The sequence below is a fragment of the Rhinolophus ferrumequinum genome, chromosome 6, assembly GCF_004115265.2.
Source record: "Rhinolophus ferrumequinum isolate MPI-CBG mRhiFer1 chromosome 6, mRhiFer1_v1.p, whole genome shotgun sequence".
In the NCBI taxonomy this organism is placed as follows: domain Eukaryota; kingdom Metazoa; phylum Chordata; class Mammalia; order Chiroptera; family Rhinolophidae; genus Rhinolophus; species Rhinolophus ferrumequinum.
Window position 1 is genome coordinate 51,346,585 of NC_046289.1, and position 19,144 is coordinate 51,365,728.

Sequence of the window (19,144 nt, forward strand, 5' to 3'; positions counted from 1 at the left end):
TTAATAATAAATGAAAACCATTTAAAAATAAAGAGCCTATTAACATATTGAGTTCAAATTCAAACAATGTTTCTGGAAATACTTGTGCTTTTCAGAGAAAACTTTTAAAAAATGCAGGAGGATTACCACAAGACAGTAAACAAAAGTAAGCAGTACAAACTGATCAAGTGTGTCTGAAAAGTCACAAGGACACAGGATACAAAGAAACATCAAGCTCTTGAGCCCACAGAGAAAAGCAGCTTCTTATGTCTGAGCCCAACTTTCACATTTGTGGGGTCCAGATAAAGAGGATAAATGGAAACCTAAACATCATACATTTAAATATTTTACAATTTTAAACTAAACATACAAATTCTTAAATATCATGTTCTATTCTGCTTTAACAAATAGACCTTCATGATGTCAAAAATTTTAAATATGTAAAGTTATACTTTTTATTTGACTGAAAGTAAAACATTAAGACTACTGAATTTCATTATTTTGTGTATCTTTGTGTTCTCTTGATGGGCCAGCAATGTTTGAGTAAGTAATAAAATAAAGATATGCATTATTAATAAATTATATATTTATTCCACAGAACACAGTTTTTGCCTTTTTTCATCAAAATCACTATGTTGTTCTAACCAAGATTTTCATATAATTTGATGATATTCACAATAATAATTTAAAGGTTATTTTAAAAAGGAATTGTGTTTGAAGTATACAAATTTGAATATATTTCATCAGAAATATGCATTAAATAAAAATAGAAACATTAAAGTATTTCTCATAGATATTTTCAAAAAAGTTACACTTTCTAAAATATTTAAAATTTTCTATTAAAATCAAAAGGCAAAATAGAAATTAAATTAATGTATATCAAATTTATTACTATAATTATTCAGTTTTAAAAAATATAACTACATCCTTCAAAATATTTTTATAAAAATAAAACTGTTAGCAATTCTATAGTTTAATGTTCATCTATTTGCCAAGATAAAGAATAAATATCACACTTAATGCATACCATGTCTAGACCTACATATCTAAAAATGTAAGAGTATTCTAAATTGTTTAATTCAAAATATTCCTCAGTTAATACATAGAACTGTTAAAAAAATATCATGTTAATTTGTGACTATCTCAAATCCATCAACAGGAACACAAAGAGAATCAAGAAAATGGACACTTGGCACTGTTGGGAAACAATATTTCTGCTTCTGAAGAATCTATTGCTTTCCCCTTGAGAGGAAGGATTTGATACGTTAATTCATTTGTCTTTGCTCTCACCTCCATGCTTGCATTGCTCATCTCTCCCTTGAACTCTAATAATGACAGCTGCTTAACACACTAATCTTCCAGCATTCAAATGTTGTCTTGTGTTTTCAGGACACAGGACAAGAGATGAGGAAGAGCATTTTCTTGGGGACTGAACAGTGTTAATCGTGACAGCAGTAAGAGTCAGATCCTTAATGATCCTTAATGATTAAATTTGCTTTAGGTGTATTTGTAACTGCAAGGCCCTCTACATCCCTCTTATTCAGGTACTGCGTACATGTTCTTTTTCCAATCTCGCTGCGAATGCCAGGTGCCTTATTTTTCTCTCTTTTCCTGTTCTTCTTTTACTGAAAGCAGCATGGGGAAGATTTACTCACATTAGCTTTTTTTAAATTTATTTAATATACTGATAGGGTAAACCACTGTTGAAACACATGAAATCTTGTGGGTCTAGGTATATTTGTTATCAGTTATGAACATTTTCCTTGTGAGAATCAAATTATGAATTCCTTGAGGTTTGACCAGACCTCCTAGTTTTCTTTTCCATACCCCCAGGGAATCTAGCCAATGCTAGGCCCTAAGAGGCCATCAGTATTAAACATATGAATATTGCAGTAATTCATTTTTTGGAATGTTTGATAAATGTGCATTTGATACTCTAGCAAGAATATTGGGACTTCATACTTATATAACTGAAAATAAGAAAAGTAGTCTTTTAGTAATCGAAGTGTCAGCTAGAATGTAAGGAGTATAAAATGAAAACAAAAAAGACTTTTAATGCCCTAACAGAGTAGCACATACATGTCCTGAAATACTCTTACCGTCACACTGCAGACATAGGTCCAAAGTCACTTGTTTAACTTTTGCTTTGATGTGGAAGATATCACATGCTCTGGAAGCGATTTCTGATTATTTTCCTCACAGTCCTGTCACCTCTAAAAATAATTTTTCAAGCAAATTCTAGCTCTCATCCACCTTTCCTGAAACTTGTGGCTTTTTCATAACTACTAAAAATACCGATTTCTTTATAGCCAGAGAACTAAAAAGCCAGAATTTTAATAACTGAAAATATTGTGGAAATTCATTTTAGATTTCTGAATTATTTATTTATTATTTATTTCTAAATTATCTCAATTTAGATTTCTAGAATCCAAATATAACTGACTACTGGAACCTCTAGTTTCCAAAATAATGTCTGGCCATGTCTTTAAATCTATAAAATCGCATGAGTTTGGAATGATCTAAAGTATATCGTAGTAAGTTAAAGGTTTTGTTTACTTTATGATATAATTTTTCTCATTGAGTTTATTTTCTTAAGCATTTTTGTAAGAAAACTCAGGTTAGAAAAGCTTAATAATTTTAAATTACAAAATCTACATCTGTACAATGTTTATACTGAAAAGTGTCTTCAGATCTGAATTTTTTTTTGCAATTCTGATTCCCATATTTCTTTATTATCTCTGAAAAACATATTGTCTTTCAAATCCTTAAGAGCATTATAATATGCAGAAATGTTAAAACTCAAAGTTCAGCCATTTTAGTCATATAACAGACTCTTCTTTTTTCATCATAGAAAAGTTTGAGTCCTTCCAACAGTCAGGCAGATGTTGCCTAAGTGCTGTCTCTATATTCATTAGCCCATAATGAATCTATTAATTGAATATGTAAGTTTGGCTAATTAGATGTAAGACATTTCTTCAGATTTAAAGGGTAATAATAAAAAATTTAAACTGCAACACCAGATCAAGCATTTAAGAGTTGATAAATGTGAACTGGAAAGTGCACAATTCCAATATAAATTAGTTAATTGCCTCTGTTAATTTAGGTGAAATACATTAGTAGAAAGGTCAATCCATTTGAGGCTTGATGTGTTTTTCAAATAGTAAATTAAAAATAGCAAATCAAAGAGCACTACGGAGTGGGAAGCATGGAATCCACTTTTCTAATCCAGAGGTTGCAGAGTGGACTCAAGTAACCCCACAGAGTTAACCTGCTGTGGGGTAACCAGTTGTTTCTCAAACCAGGCTGTGTCTTATAGACATCAGCAAACTTTGTTAAAAATATTAATGCCTTGGGCCCCACCTTAGACTAACTGAAATCCCTAGAGGTGAGACCAGGCACCTATATTGTTAAAAGCTCCCTAAATGATTATAATTGGAAACTGGGTTCAAAACCATTGAACTATTCCATGAATGTCTGATCCTCTCACTAAGTAGGAGTAAAGTGGCAACATCAATCTATAACAGGTATGTAAGCGTTAGAAACATGACCTAGTGTCCTACTTAATGCTCTCTTTTTTCCTAAGTGGGGAAAAAATAAGCTTCCGTTGATCTCTCCTCTATTTTCTCTTCTGGCTAGGTCTATACCAAAGGGTCTTCTTAAAAATATTTGTATTAAAAATATAGCTAACATACAATATTATATTAGTTTCAGGGGTACATCATAGTTGTTTAACATTTACATACCTAAATAAGTGCTCACCATGATAAGTCCAGCAACAGTCTGACACTGTACTGTGCTATCACAATATTGTTGACTATATTCCCTGTGCTCTACATTACATCCCCATGACTTAGTTGTTTTGTACCTGGAAATTTGGACCTCTTATTCCCTTTCACCTTCCCCCCCTTTTTAATTTTTCAATTACAGTTAACAATCAATATAATTTTATATTAATTTCAGGTGTATGGCATAGTGGTTAGACATTTATATAATTTAAAAAGTGATCCCTGACTAGTCTAGTACCCACCTAGCATTACACAGTTGTTACTGTACTATTGACTATATTCCCTATGCTCTACTTTAAATCCCCATGAGTATTTTATAACTACCAATCTGTATTTCTTAATCTCTTCACCTTTTTCACTTTGTCCCCAACTCCCTCCCATCTATCACCCCAATAAATCTAGTGCGATCTGCACCATACATAGTTATTACAATATTATTGGTTATATTCCTTATGCTATACTCTACATCCCCATAATTACTTTGTAACTACTAATTTGTACTTCTTAATCCCTTCACCCTTTTTTCACCCACACTCCCCTACCCCCTCCCACCTCCATCTGGCAACCATCAAAATATTCTCTGGATCTATGAGTTTGTTTCTGTTTTGTTTATTTTGTTCTTTAGATTCCACATATAAGCAAAATCACATTGCATCTGTCTTTCTCTGTCTGACACTCCACTCAGCATAATACCCTCCAGGTCCATTAGTGCTGCAGCAGATGGCAAGAACCCATTCCCTTCCGTGGCCGAGCAATATTCCGTTGTATATATGTACCACCTCCTCTTTATTCATTCTTCCTTCGATAGACACCCAGGCTGCCTTCACATCTTGGCCGTTGTAAACAATGCTGCAATGAACATATGGATGCACATTTCCCCTTGAAATAGCATTTTGGGTTTCTTCCGATAAATACCCTGAAGTGGGATTACTGGGTCCTTCTTTGTCTTTTGTTATAACCTTTGTTTTCAAGTCTACTTTGTCTGGTATAAGTATTGCTACCCCAGCTTTTTTTGGTTTGTTTGTTTCCATTTTTATGAAATAACTTTTTCCATCCCTTTACTTTCTGTCTGTGTTTGTCTTTCAATCTGAAGTGGGTCTCTTATAGGCAGCATCTCTAAGGGTTTTGTTTTCTTATCCATTCAGCCCTCCTATGTCTTTTGATTGGGCTATTTAATCCACTTACATTAAAAGTAATTGTAGATAAGTAGCTATTTCCATTATATTATTCACAATTTTGCTTTTTTTTTTCATCTTAAAGAAGCTCCTTTAACATGTTTTGTAATACTGATTTGGTGGTGATGAACTCCTTTAGCTGTTTCTTGTCTGAGAACCATTTTATCTGTCTTTCGATTTTAAATGATAGCTTTGCTGGGTAAAGTACCCATCGTTGTAGGTCCTTGCTTTTCATGAATATTTTGTGCCAAGCCCTTCTGGCCTGCAAAGTTTCTGTTGAGAAATCAGTTGACAATCTTATGAAGGTTCCCTTGTAAGTTACTACTAGTTGCCTTTCTCTTGCTGCTTTTAGGATTTTCTCTTCGTCTTTAACCTTTGCCATTCTAATTATACTGTGTCTTGCTGTGGGCCTGTTTTCATTCATCTTGTTTGGGACTCTGTGCTTCCTGGATTTGTTTGTCTATTTCCTTCACCAGGTTAGGAAAGTCTTCAGTTATTATTTCTTCAAATAGATTCTCAATCCCTTGCTTTCTCTCTTCTCCTTCTTATACCCTTATGATGCAAATGTTGTTTTGCTTGATGTTGTCCCAGAGGTCTCTTAAACTATCCTCATTTTTTTGCATTCTTTTTTCTTTTTGCTGTTCTGATTGGTGGTTTTCTGCTACCTTGTCTTCCAAATCACTGATTCGATCCTCTGCTTTATCTAGTCTGCTGGTGATTCCTTCTAGTGCATTCTTGATTTCAGTGATTGTATTCTTCTCTTCTGACTAGTTCTTTTTTAGGCTTTCTATGTCCTTTTTTAATGCTTATTATCTCTTTGTTGAAGTTCTCACTAAGTTCCTTGAGCATCCTTATAACCAATGTTTTGAACTATCTCTGGTAGATTGCTTGCCTCCATTTTGTTTAGTTCTTTTTCTGGAGTTTTCTCCTGTTCTTTCACTTGGGACACATTTCTTTGTTTCCTCATTTTGGCTGCCTCCCTGTGTGTTTCTATGTATTAGGTAGATCTTCTATGTCTCCCAGTTTAGGCCAGGTATCCTTATGTAGTAGGTGCCTGATGGGGCCCTAGTACAGCCTCCCTGGTCACCTGCTCTGGGGGCTCTAGCAGTGTCCCTTGTGTAGGTTGTGTGTGCCCTCCTGTTATAGTTAAGGCTATTGGCACATCAGTGGGTGGGATTGAGGCTGATTTGTTGTGGGGTTTGGCCACTTCCACAGCTTATGGGCTGCTGTGTGGAGAGCTTACCTCAGGAAGTGAAATTCGCCCCAGCAGGCTCTGATGCTTATTGAGACTGCCCTTTGTGTATGCCACTTTTGGGAGTAATTGGGTGTGCTCTGCTGTGATTTGAAGCCAACCTCCAAGTATGTTGTGTCTCTTGGAAGGGGCTCTGATGCAGGCCCAGGTCACCCACTGCCTGTGACTGGCTAGGGACTACATGGTAGGAGCTACAAAGTGACCTGTGGTTTTTTTGCTTCCTGTACTAAACCTGGTGTCATGTGGGAGAAGCCATGCTGCAAACTGAGGATGGCTGTCACCAATACTGGGTCTGGGGTAGTTCCACAAAATGCCAGGACACCCTGTGGCCTGCTACCACCTGCCAATTTCCTGAAGGTTCAGCCACTGATAAAGCCTCATGCTGTATATAAGTTGGGTGAGACAGGGTCTCAGAAAGTCACCAGAGTAGGAAGAGCTGTGGTCACCAGGTTAATGTAGACTCTTGTTTGGTGCCAGTACTGAGCCTGCAGCTACTCAGCAAAAGTCTGGGAGCACACAGAGGCCAGTCATTTCCCGCCCGGGGCCTGTGGACTTCTGTAGTTTTCCAAGAAAGAGTGTAACACAGGTGGAACTGGCTGCTTGTGGAGAAAGTGCCTCAGGTGTTGGGGAAGTTGGGTGGGGCGGGGTCCCAATGAGTCAGCAGAATAGGCAGAGGAGCTCATCAGACCAATCAGATTCAGCTTTGGCTATAAGCGTAAGGGGCGGGCTCAACACAGGAAAGATGGCACCTGCCTGCTGGCTGCACAGGAGTAGGACCTCCCACAGAGAAAATGGCAACTGTCCTCCAGCCCTCGCCTTCAAAGCCACACACTTCCATCTGCCCACCATATGCTTCTGATGCCTCTCAAATCACCGTGCCTCTGATGGAGCCCAAGGTAAGTGCCTTCCAGCGAGTGAATCTGTGTGCAAGCTGTTTAAAAGGACATCTGGGTTTCCCGCAGCCTTTGTCCCACCTGTATGGTCAGAATCCCCACTATTTTTCACAGTTAGATGTTGTGGGGGCTCTCTTTCCTGGTACCAGTACTCTAGGCTGGGGAGTTTGGTGTGGGGGGCTGGAATTTCTCACTCCTCCATGGGGAACCTCCATGACTGAGGTATCCCTGCTGGTTCTCAACCACAACACAGAGGTTTGGGATTGTTCTGCATCTCTGCCCCTCCTGCCAGTCTCCACGTGGCTTCTTCTTTATGTATTTTGGTTATAGGACTTCTGTTTGGCTGGACTTCAGATGGTTCTCAAGGTTGATTGTTCTGTAATTTAGTTGTAATTTTAATGTGTTCACAGAAGGACACAGACACAATGTTTATCTATTCCAACTCTTGGGTCTCCTACCCCAAAGGTCTTATACTTGAGAACATTTAACTTGGATTTGGGAAATAGGAAGCAATCTCAGCTCCAAGGATTTGCTTTTTGGAATTCTAATTTTACAAATAGTTAAACTTACTGAATTACATTAGTTACCTTTATACTAAAAAATGTCAAAGGAGTTCTTTGTAGAGCCCTGCTTTGGAAAATGTTATCTTTATCTCTTGTGTCTTATGTCCCCCCAAAGCACCTAGAGGAGTATATGGACCATGGAAAGCCCCAACAAAGGCATATGTGACAAGGCTGTCTCCTCTGAATCCTCTTTCACTTTCATTCTGACCTGCATATTCTGACTTCTTTCCTGTCTCGTGGCCCTTGAATAGCTTAATGTATGCAGTTACTGTTATTCCACACACTTCTTTTTTTATTCTTCTGAGTTTCTCTGTCAATGCTTGGCTCATAATGCATCATCCATGAGTATTTGTTCAGTTGAAGCTATTTGATTCATAGAGGAAGAAAAAAAAATCCAGGTTTAGCAACAGCAGTCAAGCAGTCACAGATCCTCTGAAATGGGGAATATGTATGCCTGAAGCAAGAGAGCTCCTACTCTGTAGTCTGGGGTGGGAAGTCCACATTGGACATCCAAGTCTTGGCTCTGAATGCTTCCCAGTTTTTCCTGTGCCTTTCACAGATTGAACTGTGTGGTTGAGAAGAAAACGGCTGGCATTCCTCCTCTGTTGTCAAGACATCTCAAGTGTTCCTCGTTATCTTGTCAGTGGCTCCTTCCAGAATATAAAAGAGTCTCATTTTCTAGTGAACATAAATATGAATCCCTGTCCCAAATATCACCAAAATTCATGTGAGAATTCCTTACGCCCAAAGACCCTTTGGGTGAATGACTGTGTAAGAGGAGAAGGACTTGAGGGAGAAGCTTATGTTTAAGAATGGGAGAGTCCTAAAGAAGTAGTTAGTAACAGCTAAAAGTTATGTGTGGACTTTTAAAAGTAAATTAAAAAAATTTTTAAGTAAAAAGAGAAATGCAAACTAAGGAATGTAAAAGACAAACAAAAGAGCTAACTTAACTTAGTTATATTCCAAGCACTTATCTGGGTGAGAAAAATTAAATTCCGGAGATTGCCTATTAGTAACTCTTCTTCACCCACCATGTAAAAACAGTCACTTCCAATCTAAGACACACCCACGTGACTTGCTCTGAGATACTGCATGCTCCAAGCTACTACATGAGCAGGACTTGTAGGGTTCCAAGTACTTCACTTTCTATGGCAAATCTGGCCAACGAACACTATCATTCTTTTCCTAAAAGTCAAATGGTCTTTTAATAGAAGTCCCTCTCCTAAACTAACTATAGTCTAAAATTTGTCTGCATTCTGAGGGGTTTTTTTCCTCCAAAGTAATTAAAATTAAAAATGTAACCTCTCCAAAGATTTATCGTCAGTAGCAGATAAAATACATTGCATTCAAGCTATTGCTTTTTCAACGACAGTATTTATTTGCACGTACATACCATCAACTGCAGAGGGAGCTAATGCCTTTTTCCTCAGGCTGGTCAGAAAAGGCTGCACAGCTGGGATTTCATTTCTCCCTATGCCTAAGTGTGATTATTGATACAGTATTGAGCTCATCTCTGCACCTAAATTGAAGACTTTAAATGTATATGAGATGGATCTGGGCTTTCCAACAAAGAAAAATCTTGTTTCCACTTTTAAAATAGTCTCTTGAGGTTCCCAAAAGGTGGAGGATGTATTTTAAAAGGCAAGAATTGTGTTTTGTATCAAAACATGATTTTTGGAGTACCATTAGGAATCTACTCCCCGTAATCATAAATACTCCTTTTCATAGACTGCAATGATCAGAGGCCACATCAGGGCATGAGGTACTTAATATGTAGAGAATTTTTATGGTTAACAAATGCCATAATCTTAGCTTCTTTTCTTCTAGATGTTGGAACGAAAAGGGTAATTAAATGAGTGTTTAGATCTCAAATAAAAAGTTAATATTCATGTTAAATAAAAACATAAGTAAATTTATTTAATAGAGTTTTCATAATGAGTCCAAAATACTTCATTAAGCATTTCTGGATTAAAATATGTAAAGCTCTTTATAAGCTTTTGTTAATAAATTAAATACCACTTCTCTATAAATATACCATGCATTAAGCTTTCCTGTTAAGAGTTTTCAGGAAACATTTCAAATAAAGTAGCCTAGCATATCCCATTTGAGATGAATGAGATCATTAGGAAACACTTATATGTGAAATAAGCCCTCATTCTGCATACAACCCAAGGGCCCTAATTTTTTAAATATTTCAAACAATGTGCCCCTTTCAAATCATTAGACTTAGAGACATTTAAGGAACTGATTCAATTAACCCAGAAGAGAGAAATGCTATAACGTGTGATTTATTTTTGCAGATAAATTAAAATGCAAGTGTATCTGTTAGAAAAGGTAGGCTGTCATCATGGTTGGTAATGGGAATGGAAAGGCAATTAAGCAGGGCCACCTGAGGCTGAAATAGCCCCTGAACATGGAAGCTAGAAGTTCAAGCTGGACATTCAGTTACTGTCAAAACTAAGTGTTCCTTCGTTGGGAGGGATCTTTGTGTTCCATTCAATTTCCCTCACTGATTTCTAAAACATGTTTCTCAATTTAACAAATAGTTTCCTCCCTTAGCTGAAAATTAAAAAGAAGCCTAAATTGTTATGGTTTAAACCTTAAAGTCGAACTTCACATAAAGCTGAGGCCTTAACATTACAATTTTGCTTTCTCTTATTTAGGTGAGGAAATATGAGGCACGAATTTATTTTTCTCCTCTACAACTCCGGGATATTGGCTTGACCAGGCCTAATAAATTGTTTTCACAAGGAAATAAATAGAGCATGCTATAGCTTATGTTCCCTTGCATAGGGTTTTTTTAAACAATATGTATCCTAAATAATAAATAATTACAGATGGGGGAGAGTGGAAGAAGAAAACATTATAAGGGTGGGGAAAAAATGTTTCTTAACCAAATCAGGGGAAAGACTGAAATTCAAAATGTTAGAAATCTGAAGGTAGTTGTGGGGAAGTCTGCCAGTTTGATCACTTTTGAAATCTATAGAGGAAATGAAAGCGTAGTACAATGATAATAAAAGAAAGAAGAGGAGGGAAAAACAGGAATGTGAAAAGAGATGGTAAGGCAGCCTTAAAAGTAAGCAATAGCAGAATAAGTCCTATGGCCAGAAACCAAGAAGACATGCACTGACAAAGTAATAATTCACTGTTCTCTGCTAAATCTTGTCCCCCATCTTGAATTAAAGACCTTGGACAAAAAAATGGCTGCAATCATGAGCTGAAGATAGGGGAAAATTTCTTTTTTCAGAGGATGATTATATGAAGAAGAAAATTATTAAAAATCTATGAACAGAAAGGTTTATAGTAAAAAAATGGGGGAAAGCAAAACAAAATCTAAGACCAGGAAGAGAAAAATGTTTCTTAATCAGAGAGCATAGGAAAGTTACTTCCACTTATGATAGAAATAGTCAATAGGGCCACTGGGAATGTTTCATCTTTTGCTCAAATCACTCAACAAAAATTCTTATTAAACAGTTAATATGTGCTTCATGCTGTTTTATGAATTGAGGGAAGGCACAAGAGAAATAGAAGACACGGTCCTTGCGCTAATCACTTTACTGCCTAGTTGGAGAGGAAGTCTCACACAAAAGAAGCCATCAGGGAACAAGTCAAACCATCCTGCCATCTGTCACTGTACTAGACCTTTCAGAGATGTTTATGAGAAGAAGCCAAGGAATCCTTTTCCTGTCTGGAGAAGAAGGAATTCTCTTTATTTGTTCTACCTCTCTGTGTAACAATTCCGTCATACTGTTCCTTCCTTGGGAGAGATTTTCCAGCCACCTTGATAGAACTAGAGTTAGCAAGCAAGAAGTGGGTCAAGGGTGAACAACCCCATCTTATGCTTTGAGAAGAATATAAATCAATGGGTTCTAGTGTGTGATAGTCTTTCCTGACAATATTCACTTATTAGTTTAACTTATGAAGATTTCCCTTTTCCTCTAAATCTTTTGATGGCTTCTCATTGTCTCAAAAATTAAGGTCCTTGCAACCTTGAGTCAACTGCCTTGCCCACCTCATCTGCTGCTCCTCCAGCCACATTAATGTCCCCTGAAAGATATTCTCACATCTCTCTACCTTTGTTCTTGTGGACTCTTCTGTCTATACTGTCCTTTCCTCCCTGTTGAAGCCTCATCCCTCCTTTAAGGACCAGCTCTAAGGTTAGCGTTCCCAGAGAGCTGGTCTCTTCCTTCGTGGAGCACCCAGATTATTTTGCTGACGCTGTTTTGTAACTTTCCCTCACGGCTTCTCATAGTCAGTTGTCTACCTCTTTGTAGGGAAGGGTTTCAAGCTCACTGAAAGGAAGGGCTGTCCCTCTTGCTTGTAACCCAGCCTCCAGAACCTTTCCTTGCATTGGAAGGTGCTCAAAATATGTTTGCAGAATTGTTCTGCAGAAGCACATTGGTTTCTCTTGCTGCTACCTCTTCCCTCTCTCCCTAACTCTAAGACCTTACTTTTTTATTCCGCAGTTTATTCTCTAATCCCCTAAGGCTTTAATACAAGTGTATTTCATGAACATATACTGTTATTAAGGCATAATTTTTGGCTCTGGAGATCCCCTGTGAATAGAGATCTCTCAACTGCCTAAGCTAAGGTCCTTAGTTTCTCCATGAAAACAATTCATTCAGGTAAGATACTTCAGATTCTGAGAAGCTGGAAATTACTTCTATAGACCAAATACTAAAATGAACTATTTGTGTCTATGTCTATTGTTCAGCATCCAAGCACTGAGCATCATGCAGTTTTAGTTACTGATCTTTTCTGGCTGTCACTTAACATCCAAAGAAATGGGGTTCTAAGGGCTCTGAAAATGGCATTTAAGATAATCAGTAGGTACCTGTCAGGCTTTTATGTCAGGAGTGAGGAGGGGAAATAATCTATAAAGGTCTTTTTATTTGGACCCCAGATTTAGCCCACCGAGCCCAAAGTCCATTCTGGTTTGGACTCTCTGGGTTCTTGATGTACATCTACATGCTGACCTCCAGGGTTCCACAAACTTGAAGAAGTCCTGTTGGAACTATGGAAACACTTAAATTAGAGGGTGTAGATATGGAAGCTCAACCCCAAAGGGGCAGTTAGGTGGGGAGATTCTAGCAAGATGGTAGCTGTCAGCGTGAAGGCTAGAAAAGCAAAACAAGTGTATCCTTGTGTGCGTTGTGGTGAGGAGGGTGAGGGCTATAAGGAGAGAGCGGAAAGATCAGCAGGGCAAATGAAATGCAATTTCCAGGAGCGAATAAGGACCAAGACCTGCCATGTCCCGGGTGCAGCCCAGACTGCCCTGGGCGGTCCTCGGCCGGCAGAGGGCAGCAGCTGGGCGGGAGAAGGCAGCCCAGGGCTGCGCGGTGTGGACTGGCTCTTGGGGACACTCGTTTTGAGTGTGGGGCGAGGGACTCGCAGTCATCACTACTGGTCCCCGTCCCCGAGGCAATTGCGAACCGCGAGCTTAGTTGCGGGGAGTGGGTGTGTGCTGGGGTCTCTACGAAGGGTCCCGCGCCTCTGCCCGCAGGAGAGCGGAGGGCGCCCCTGGGTCTCAGAGAGAAAAGGGAACACAAAGTCTGGACGGCCCTGGGACGTGGGTGGGAGGGGATCTCCGTGCCCGCTGCAGCGTCGCTCCTCCATCCTCCGCGGGGTCCCCTCTGCACCGCGGCAGTAGCCCTCCACGTCTTGGGCTGCTCGCGCCGACTCCTCCAGCCCAGCTCGCTGCGCCGCTTCAGCGCCCGGCTGCTCGGGTCCCCCGCCAGCCCCCTACCGCTAGGCTTCCGGGGCCACGACCCGCACCCGCCATCGGCCAAGGTGCGCCTCCTGCTGACGCTGACCCGGCCGGAGTGATACCGGTCGCGCTGGGTGAGCCCCGCGCGGCCACGGCGATTTGTGCTTCGGCCGTCGAGGACAGCGGCAGCAGCGTGGGTGTGGGCCGGGTCCCGGGGGCCAAGGGGAGGGGGACGCCGGGCGCACTTGACCGTGGGAGCCCAGCGTCCCGGCACTCTGCGCGGGTGGCGTGCTTTATGTAAATCGGGGCTGTGCCCAGGCGCCTAAGGTAGGATGGACCAGCCCCCGCGCCTCGGCCCTCACGTCCAATAAGAAAAGCCTCAGCTTGACACCTGCCTATATACAGGCGAGCGCGCCCCCCAGCCTCGGACCGCGCGCACAGCCCGCACAGCCCACGCTGCGGGCCAGCGACACCCCGTCCCGCCACCATGACTTCCAGCAAGATCGAGATGCCCGGCGAGGTGAAGGCCGACCCCGCGGCCCTCATGGCGTCCCTGCACCTCTTGCCTTCGCCCACGCCCAACCTCGAAATCAAGTACACCAAGGTAAGCGACTGGCGAGGACCGGCCGTCCACGGAGACTTTCTAGAATCTTCTCTACTTCCTCTCCATGATCTGTTAGGGAGCGAGGGTGGTGTGACCGCATCTGGGGCTGGGGGTCAGCGTGTCATCGCTGCGCAGCAGAGGGGACACCCGGTCCTCGGGTTTAGGGCTTCGGAAGTCCTGCCGGGGTCTTGGGACACCTCGGGGACTCACCGCAAGCTGAAGTGCGGCGCTGACCGTCAACGGCTCGTTCCCCAAACCGTATCTGCCGCTGCCTTCTGATCGTACTCTTGGGATCCCGACCACAGCGGGAAGGCATTGGCACCACTCTGACTCCACAAATGGGGAAGAAGGGTGCCCCGCCTGGGTGGCCACGCAGCCTGGCTGTCTTTTCTTTTCTGCCTCCCGCCTTCGGTGGTGGCGGCCGCTGATCCCGCTCAGGTCCTCGGAAGCCCGGACGGAGCGGAGCGGCTTTCCTGTAGGAATTGTCAAGACATGCCGCTCTCTGGCTGCCTTTACAGATTTCATGGAAACCTGGCTGCTGAGTACCGTAGATCTAATGTCACTATTGCATTCGAATTTTGTAGGCAGTGGCAACTTTCCTGGAAAACTTGGGAAGTCTTTTAATTTGTGCAGATTAACTGGTTCGCTTTTGAACTGAAAAAAAAAATTATTTTTTATAACGAACTCTGACATCTTGGATTTGCCAATCAGGAATTCTTTTTGTTGCACCACAGAAAATACGAATATGCGTTTGCTACCTAAATATAAATTGGATTTACTTTCTTTCCATAAATTCGACATAGAAAAATGTATTAATGCACATGTGAGGGGATGATAATGTTATAGCATTGGGGGAAGATGGAATTTAAAGTTACGGTTCTTGGAGTTCATTTTCCATTTCTCTTAGTTGATTTTCTCTTTCTTTCAGTGGATTTCTACCCTAAACTTCTCTCGATTAACTTAAACACGCACTGAGCACACACAGTGTGGTTAAAGTTGTTTTCCATCATGCTTTTACAAGATAAACGAAATTTTGTCAAGAAGTAAATTGTTTGATTTTGGCTTAATGGTTGAAAGAGAAATACCAAAAAACATCAGAATATTGAAATTTTCCTTGCGTTGAGTTTTAGGATACAAATCAGGGTGGTTCTTGTTTTGAGTGCCGATTTAGATGGATTTCATGTACCTGTTAGCTTTTTTAGATGATGTGACAAATTTTTGAAAGCAATTTTAATGAGAAGTAATTAATAGTTACAGCTATTTAGTTAGTGTTTGCATAGCAATAGTGCCAATGTGTAGCGCACATCGGGGTTTAGGAACAAGCAAGGAAAGCCTGCAGCTTAAATTTTGTTTTATGAAGGTCCCTGACCTCTTCAGCCACATTTTAAAGGTCTTAAGATGCAAGATCTATGTATGAGAGAGGACCTAACCCTCAGAGTTGGGAGAGTTTAATTTTAGTCTTTTGATTGGATTTTTTTCACTTCCCTGAAAGGGGTTTTAGGTGTGCAGTAGGTATCTCGGGATTTAATTTGGAAGCTCTACCAGTTGTCTTTTTCTCTAACTCCCTTACTCCCTTTTTTCTCTCTTGTTCTCCCCCAGTAGGAAAGACAACTGATTTATAGCTAATTGACGCCTTTAATGTGGAGTCTTTTCGCTCAGGGGAGACTTTATCCAGTATCCACTTTCCCACTTATTACAAAGAAAAACAATCAGAAATGAAATAATGGGTTGTAACTTGATTCTTTAATTTGTGGGGAGGAGGTACCTTATTTTTGGCTTGACAAACAACCCTCATAAACACTGAATAATGCTAATCTACAGGCAACCTCTTTTCCACAAAACCTTGTAAAACCAGGTATCTATGAACATTGCCAGCAGCCTTCCTCTTCAGCTTCTCAGTGAGACTTCCAAATTTTCTGAGACAAGCGTCATAGGCAAGCAGCTTTTTTTAACACGAAGAGCAGAAACTGCTCTTTTGGTAGCCGAGGGTAATGGCTAATGACGTTTTACTTAAACGGAAAATGAGATTAATGGAGAGCTTTAAAGAAATCACTTATGATCAGAAGTGAGGACAATTTTAGTAACAGTTTTAAGCAGAATGAACAAGGCAGAATAGACAGTTCTTTAGAACAGTGATACCACATTCAGTAGGAGTTTCTAAAAGGATTATGGCTGAAAAGTATTATGCTGGAGGGCTTGTTAAATAACACACAGGAAACAACAATATTTGTGGCAGGAAATGGTACACAAGACCAACAGGTGAATCCTTAATCATTTTTGTCTTGGTAAACGAATACATGGTGAAGACTATTAGGATAGGATTTTTAAATCAAATTTTAGGACCAACATAAATAAAGACACTACTGATTTGTAAATGGTCCGATTATGCATTTAGAAAACTGCACTGCAATCTTGTATTTTTCACCATTCTTCTTCTAAAAGTATTTTACTTTTTTTAAAAAAATGGGAATGGGAGCGATCATTAGAAATAAAAGTTTTGTCTGTCAAAGATCCAGTGAAAATGCTCCAAAATTAAAGTTCAATCCCCAAGGATATTGCAAAGGCTAAAATTGTGGTTCTGTTTGTATTGAATTTCAGGCAGTTACACTTAATTTTTAAAATAAGCCTACCTCTCTGAAGGTCCAGTGCCCATTTTAGACTAATGATCAGTGGCAATATCGTCTTTGGAATATGTCTGTATTTATTTCCCTGATACAGCAAACTAGACCCTAAGTTTTAAAAGTGATTCCTTATTAAGGAATACGTTAAACAAAACAGACTGCATTAGTCAAGAAAGAGTAATAACTCCACCAACATAAATAGTGAGGGAGGGTACCACTTTGGGACAGAGAGAATGTATACTCTTTTGCTTGCATCCTAAGAAGAATGCTTAATATCTATCTACCTTGGAGTCTGACTGCTTTTATAATCTAGAGATTTTCTGAGTTGTTTTCTGTTTGTCAGTCTGGTTTTTAGAATTTTTGTGTAGCTACATATATTATAGAAATACACACATTGTAAAATCAAGGCTAGTGGTTTACTGACTGCCCCTAACTGCAGAGGAGATCTCTTACAGATTTTCCGGACTTCGGAAACTTTCCCTCTTTATCCCACCCTACCTTTTCTATGGTCTCTCTCATCAATTCTGACTCTACTAGGCCTTCTGTCCCCCCACCTCCGCACTACACACACATGCCTGCACGCGCTCCTGTGCGCACACACACGCTTAGTGCTCTTTCTCTGTTGATCACATTTTAAGTGAGTGTTTATGCCTATAATTAACAGTAATATAAAGTGCTATGTTTTCCTCCAGCATCTATACTGTGGGGAGCTAGAACAGAAAGAAGGGGACATTTATGGGTTATTGACCTATTAAACTGGAAGAGAAAAAGTAAAAGGCAATCAATTGATAATCAGAGCTAATGTGCATTGGGTAACTATATTTATTCTTTTATTTATTCATGTAACAACTTTTATTGAACACATACTGTTTTCTGGGGTTGATTTCAATTCAGTTCAAACAGTTTTTGAGTGGCCATGTTCCTAACAACTGTGCTTTCCATTATGCTAATTGGGCTGTGGAAGCATCCCCAGGAGCTTAGGGGTCTTAGTAGAAAGATTGAGTGCCAAAAATTGGTTGTCAGTCTGGCGGTAGTTCAGTTGATCAATGTAAAAATAACAATAATGATAATAATATTTACAAAGGTACTTACATGGTTGATAGAGTGTAATGGTTTACTTAGCACTTGCATATATATTTTAAATGATTCTTGCAAAACATTTTGAAGGTGAGAGAATAGGGAAAGTAGGAATAATTGATATGGGAGACATGGCCTTGGCTTTTAAAAAATTGGTAGAGCTTTCCTCACCATATGCTTTGCTTTTCCTAACAGTCACAGGCTTTTTTTTTTTTTTTTTGAGAGAGAGTTTAAATATTTTTTGTGTTGCTTCTATTGCAAACATGGAGAGAATATGAATTGTGCTACTTCTCTTAAGAAGGAGTTACCTTTTGTGGCTTTTGATTCCCTGACTCTAAATGACTATTTTTGATGTTTCTGTGAGTTCTTTTTAGGTCTGGGGTGAGATTTTTGCCTCTTCCAGGGATCATTTCTTAAAAGATGGTGTAGGTCTAGTTGTTTCCAAGCCTGTATTCAAGATTATCTATTGTGATTATAAATTGTAAATCAAACTTCATATTTATAGGGGACCTCAGGTTTTCAAAAAATGCTTCATAATTGTACAGCTCTTTGATGTTTGAATCTCTGTTTAACCCAGGGAAGCTGAACAACTTCATCGTAAGACTTGAATTCAATAATTCTCCTAGGGTCCTTCCCTGATGCCTTCTACCACAGGGGCTTATGTTACCATATGGAACCGTTATTTGCTGAGGCACTTCTGTCCTTTATTTCTATAAAATGAAGAATGATGGTTTTTCGATTTGAGAGTAGAAGATTCTCTGAGAAGTCTGTTGTGTGATGTCTGATTTGCTTGTAGCGAGGCACGCACAAGCAAAGAGAAGCCAGGCATGCACAGTTAGTTCTCTGTTGCATTAGACAAACATGATGATTAAACCATGATCAAACCAAAAACATCTCAGATACCAACATACACAGTTCTGGCTCAAGTCAGTTTCTCAGATGGATAAAGAAATACAAATACTGATGGGTATTTTTGTCTTTTTAGCTATCTTAGTGAAAGCTTGCAGGGGTCGGCAAACCACAGACTGTCTGACTGATTTTGTAAATAAAGCTTTATAGGAACACAGTGATACCCATTCAGTTGCATACTGCCTGTGACTTCTTTTGGACTATAATGGCAGAGTCAAGAAGTTGCAACAGAGACAGTATGGCCTGCGTTTTAAGAAAAATTTATACACGCTTGACTTAGAAAAAGAAAGGCTCTGAATTAAAATAAGTGTTTGTTCAAATCTTGGTCAGATATATGCTTGTTAGCTGTGTGAACAGCTAACATTTATTCACCACAGTATAAAATGGTGCCAGGTTCTGGAGATGCGATAGTAAACAAGGTATGGATGGTGTCTCCTCTCAGGGGGATTCTTCACTGAGTGTCAATTCCTATAGCTGTCAAAATTGAGATAATAGTATCTACCTGACAGGGTTGTTGTCAGGACTAAATGAATGTGGATGAAAATAAATGGCATATAATGACAATCAGCCAAGGATTAA

General features: G+C 39.7%; 1 protein-coding gene across 1 annotated transcript in view; it reads left to right on the plus strand.

The window, feature by feature from the left end:
- The first annotated feature begins 13,230 nt into the window (after window positions 1–13,230).
- ALDH1A2 (aldehyde dehydrogenase 1 family member A2) overlaps window positions 13,231–19,144 on the plus strand; it is a 90,725-nt gene continuing 84,811 nt past the window's right edge. Inside the window, exons 1-2 of the mRNA XM_033109258.1 lie at window positions 13,231–13,437; window positions 13,760–13,958. Coding sequence (XP_032965149.1) covers window positions 13,842–13,958 — 117 coding nt within the window. The 5' untranslated portion in view covers window positions 13,231–13,437; window positions 13,760–13,841. The remainder of the gene's footprint in view (window positions 13,438–13,759; window positions 13,959–19,144) is intronic.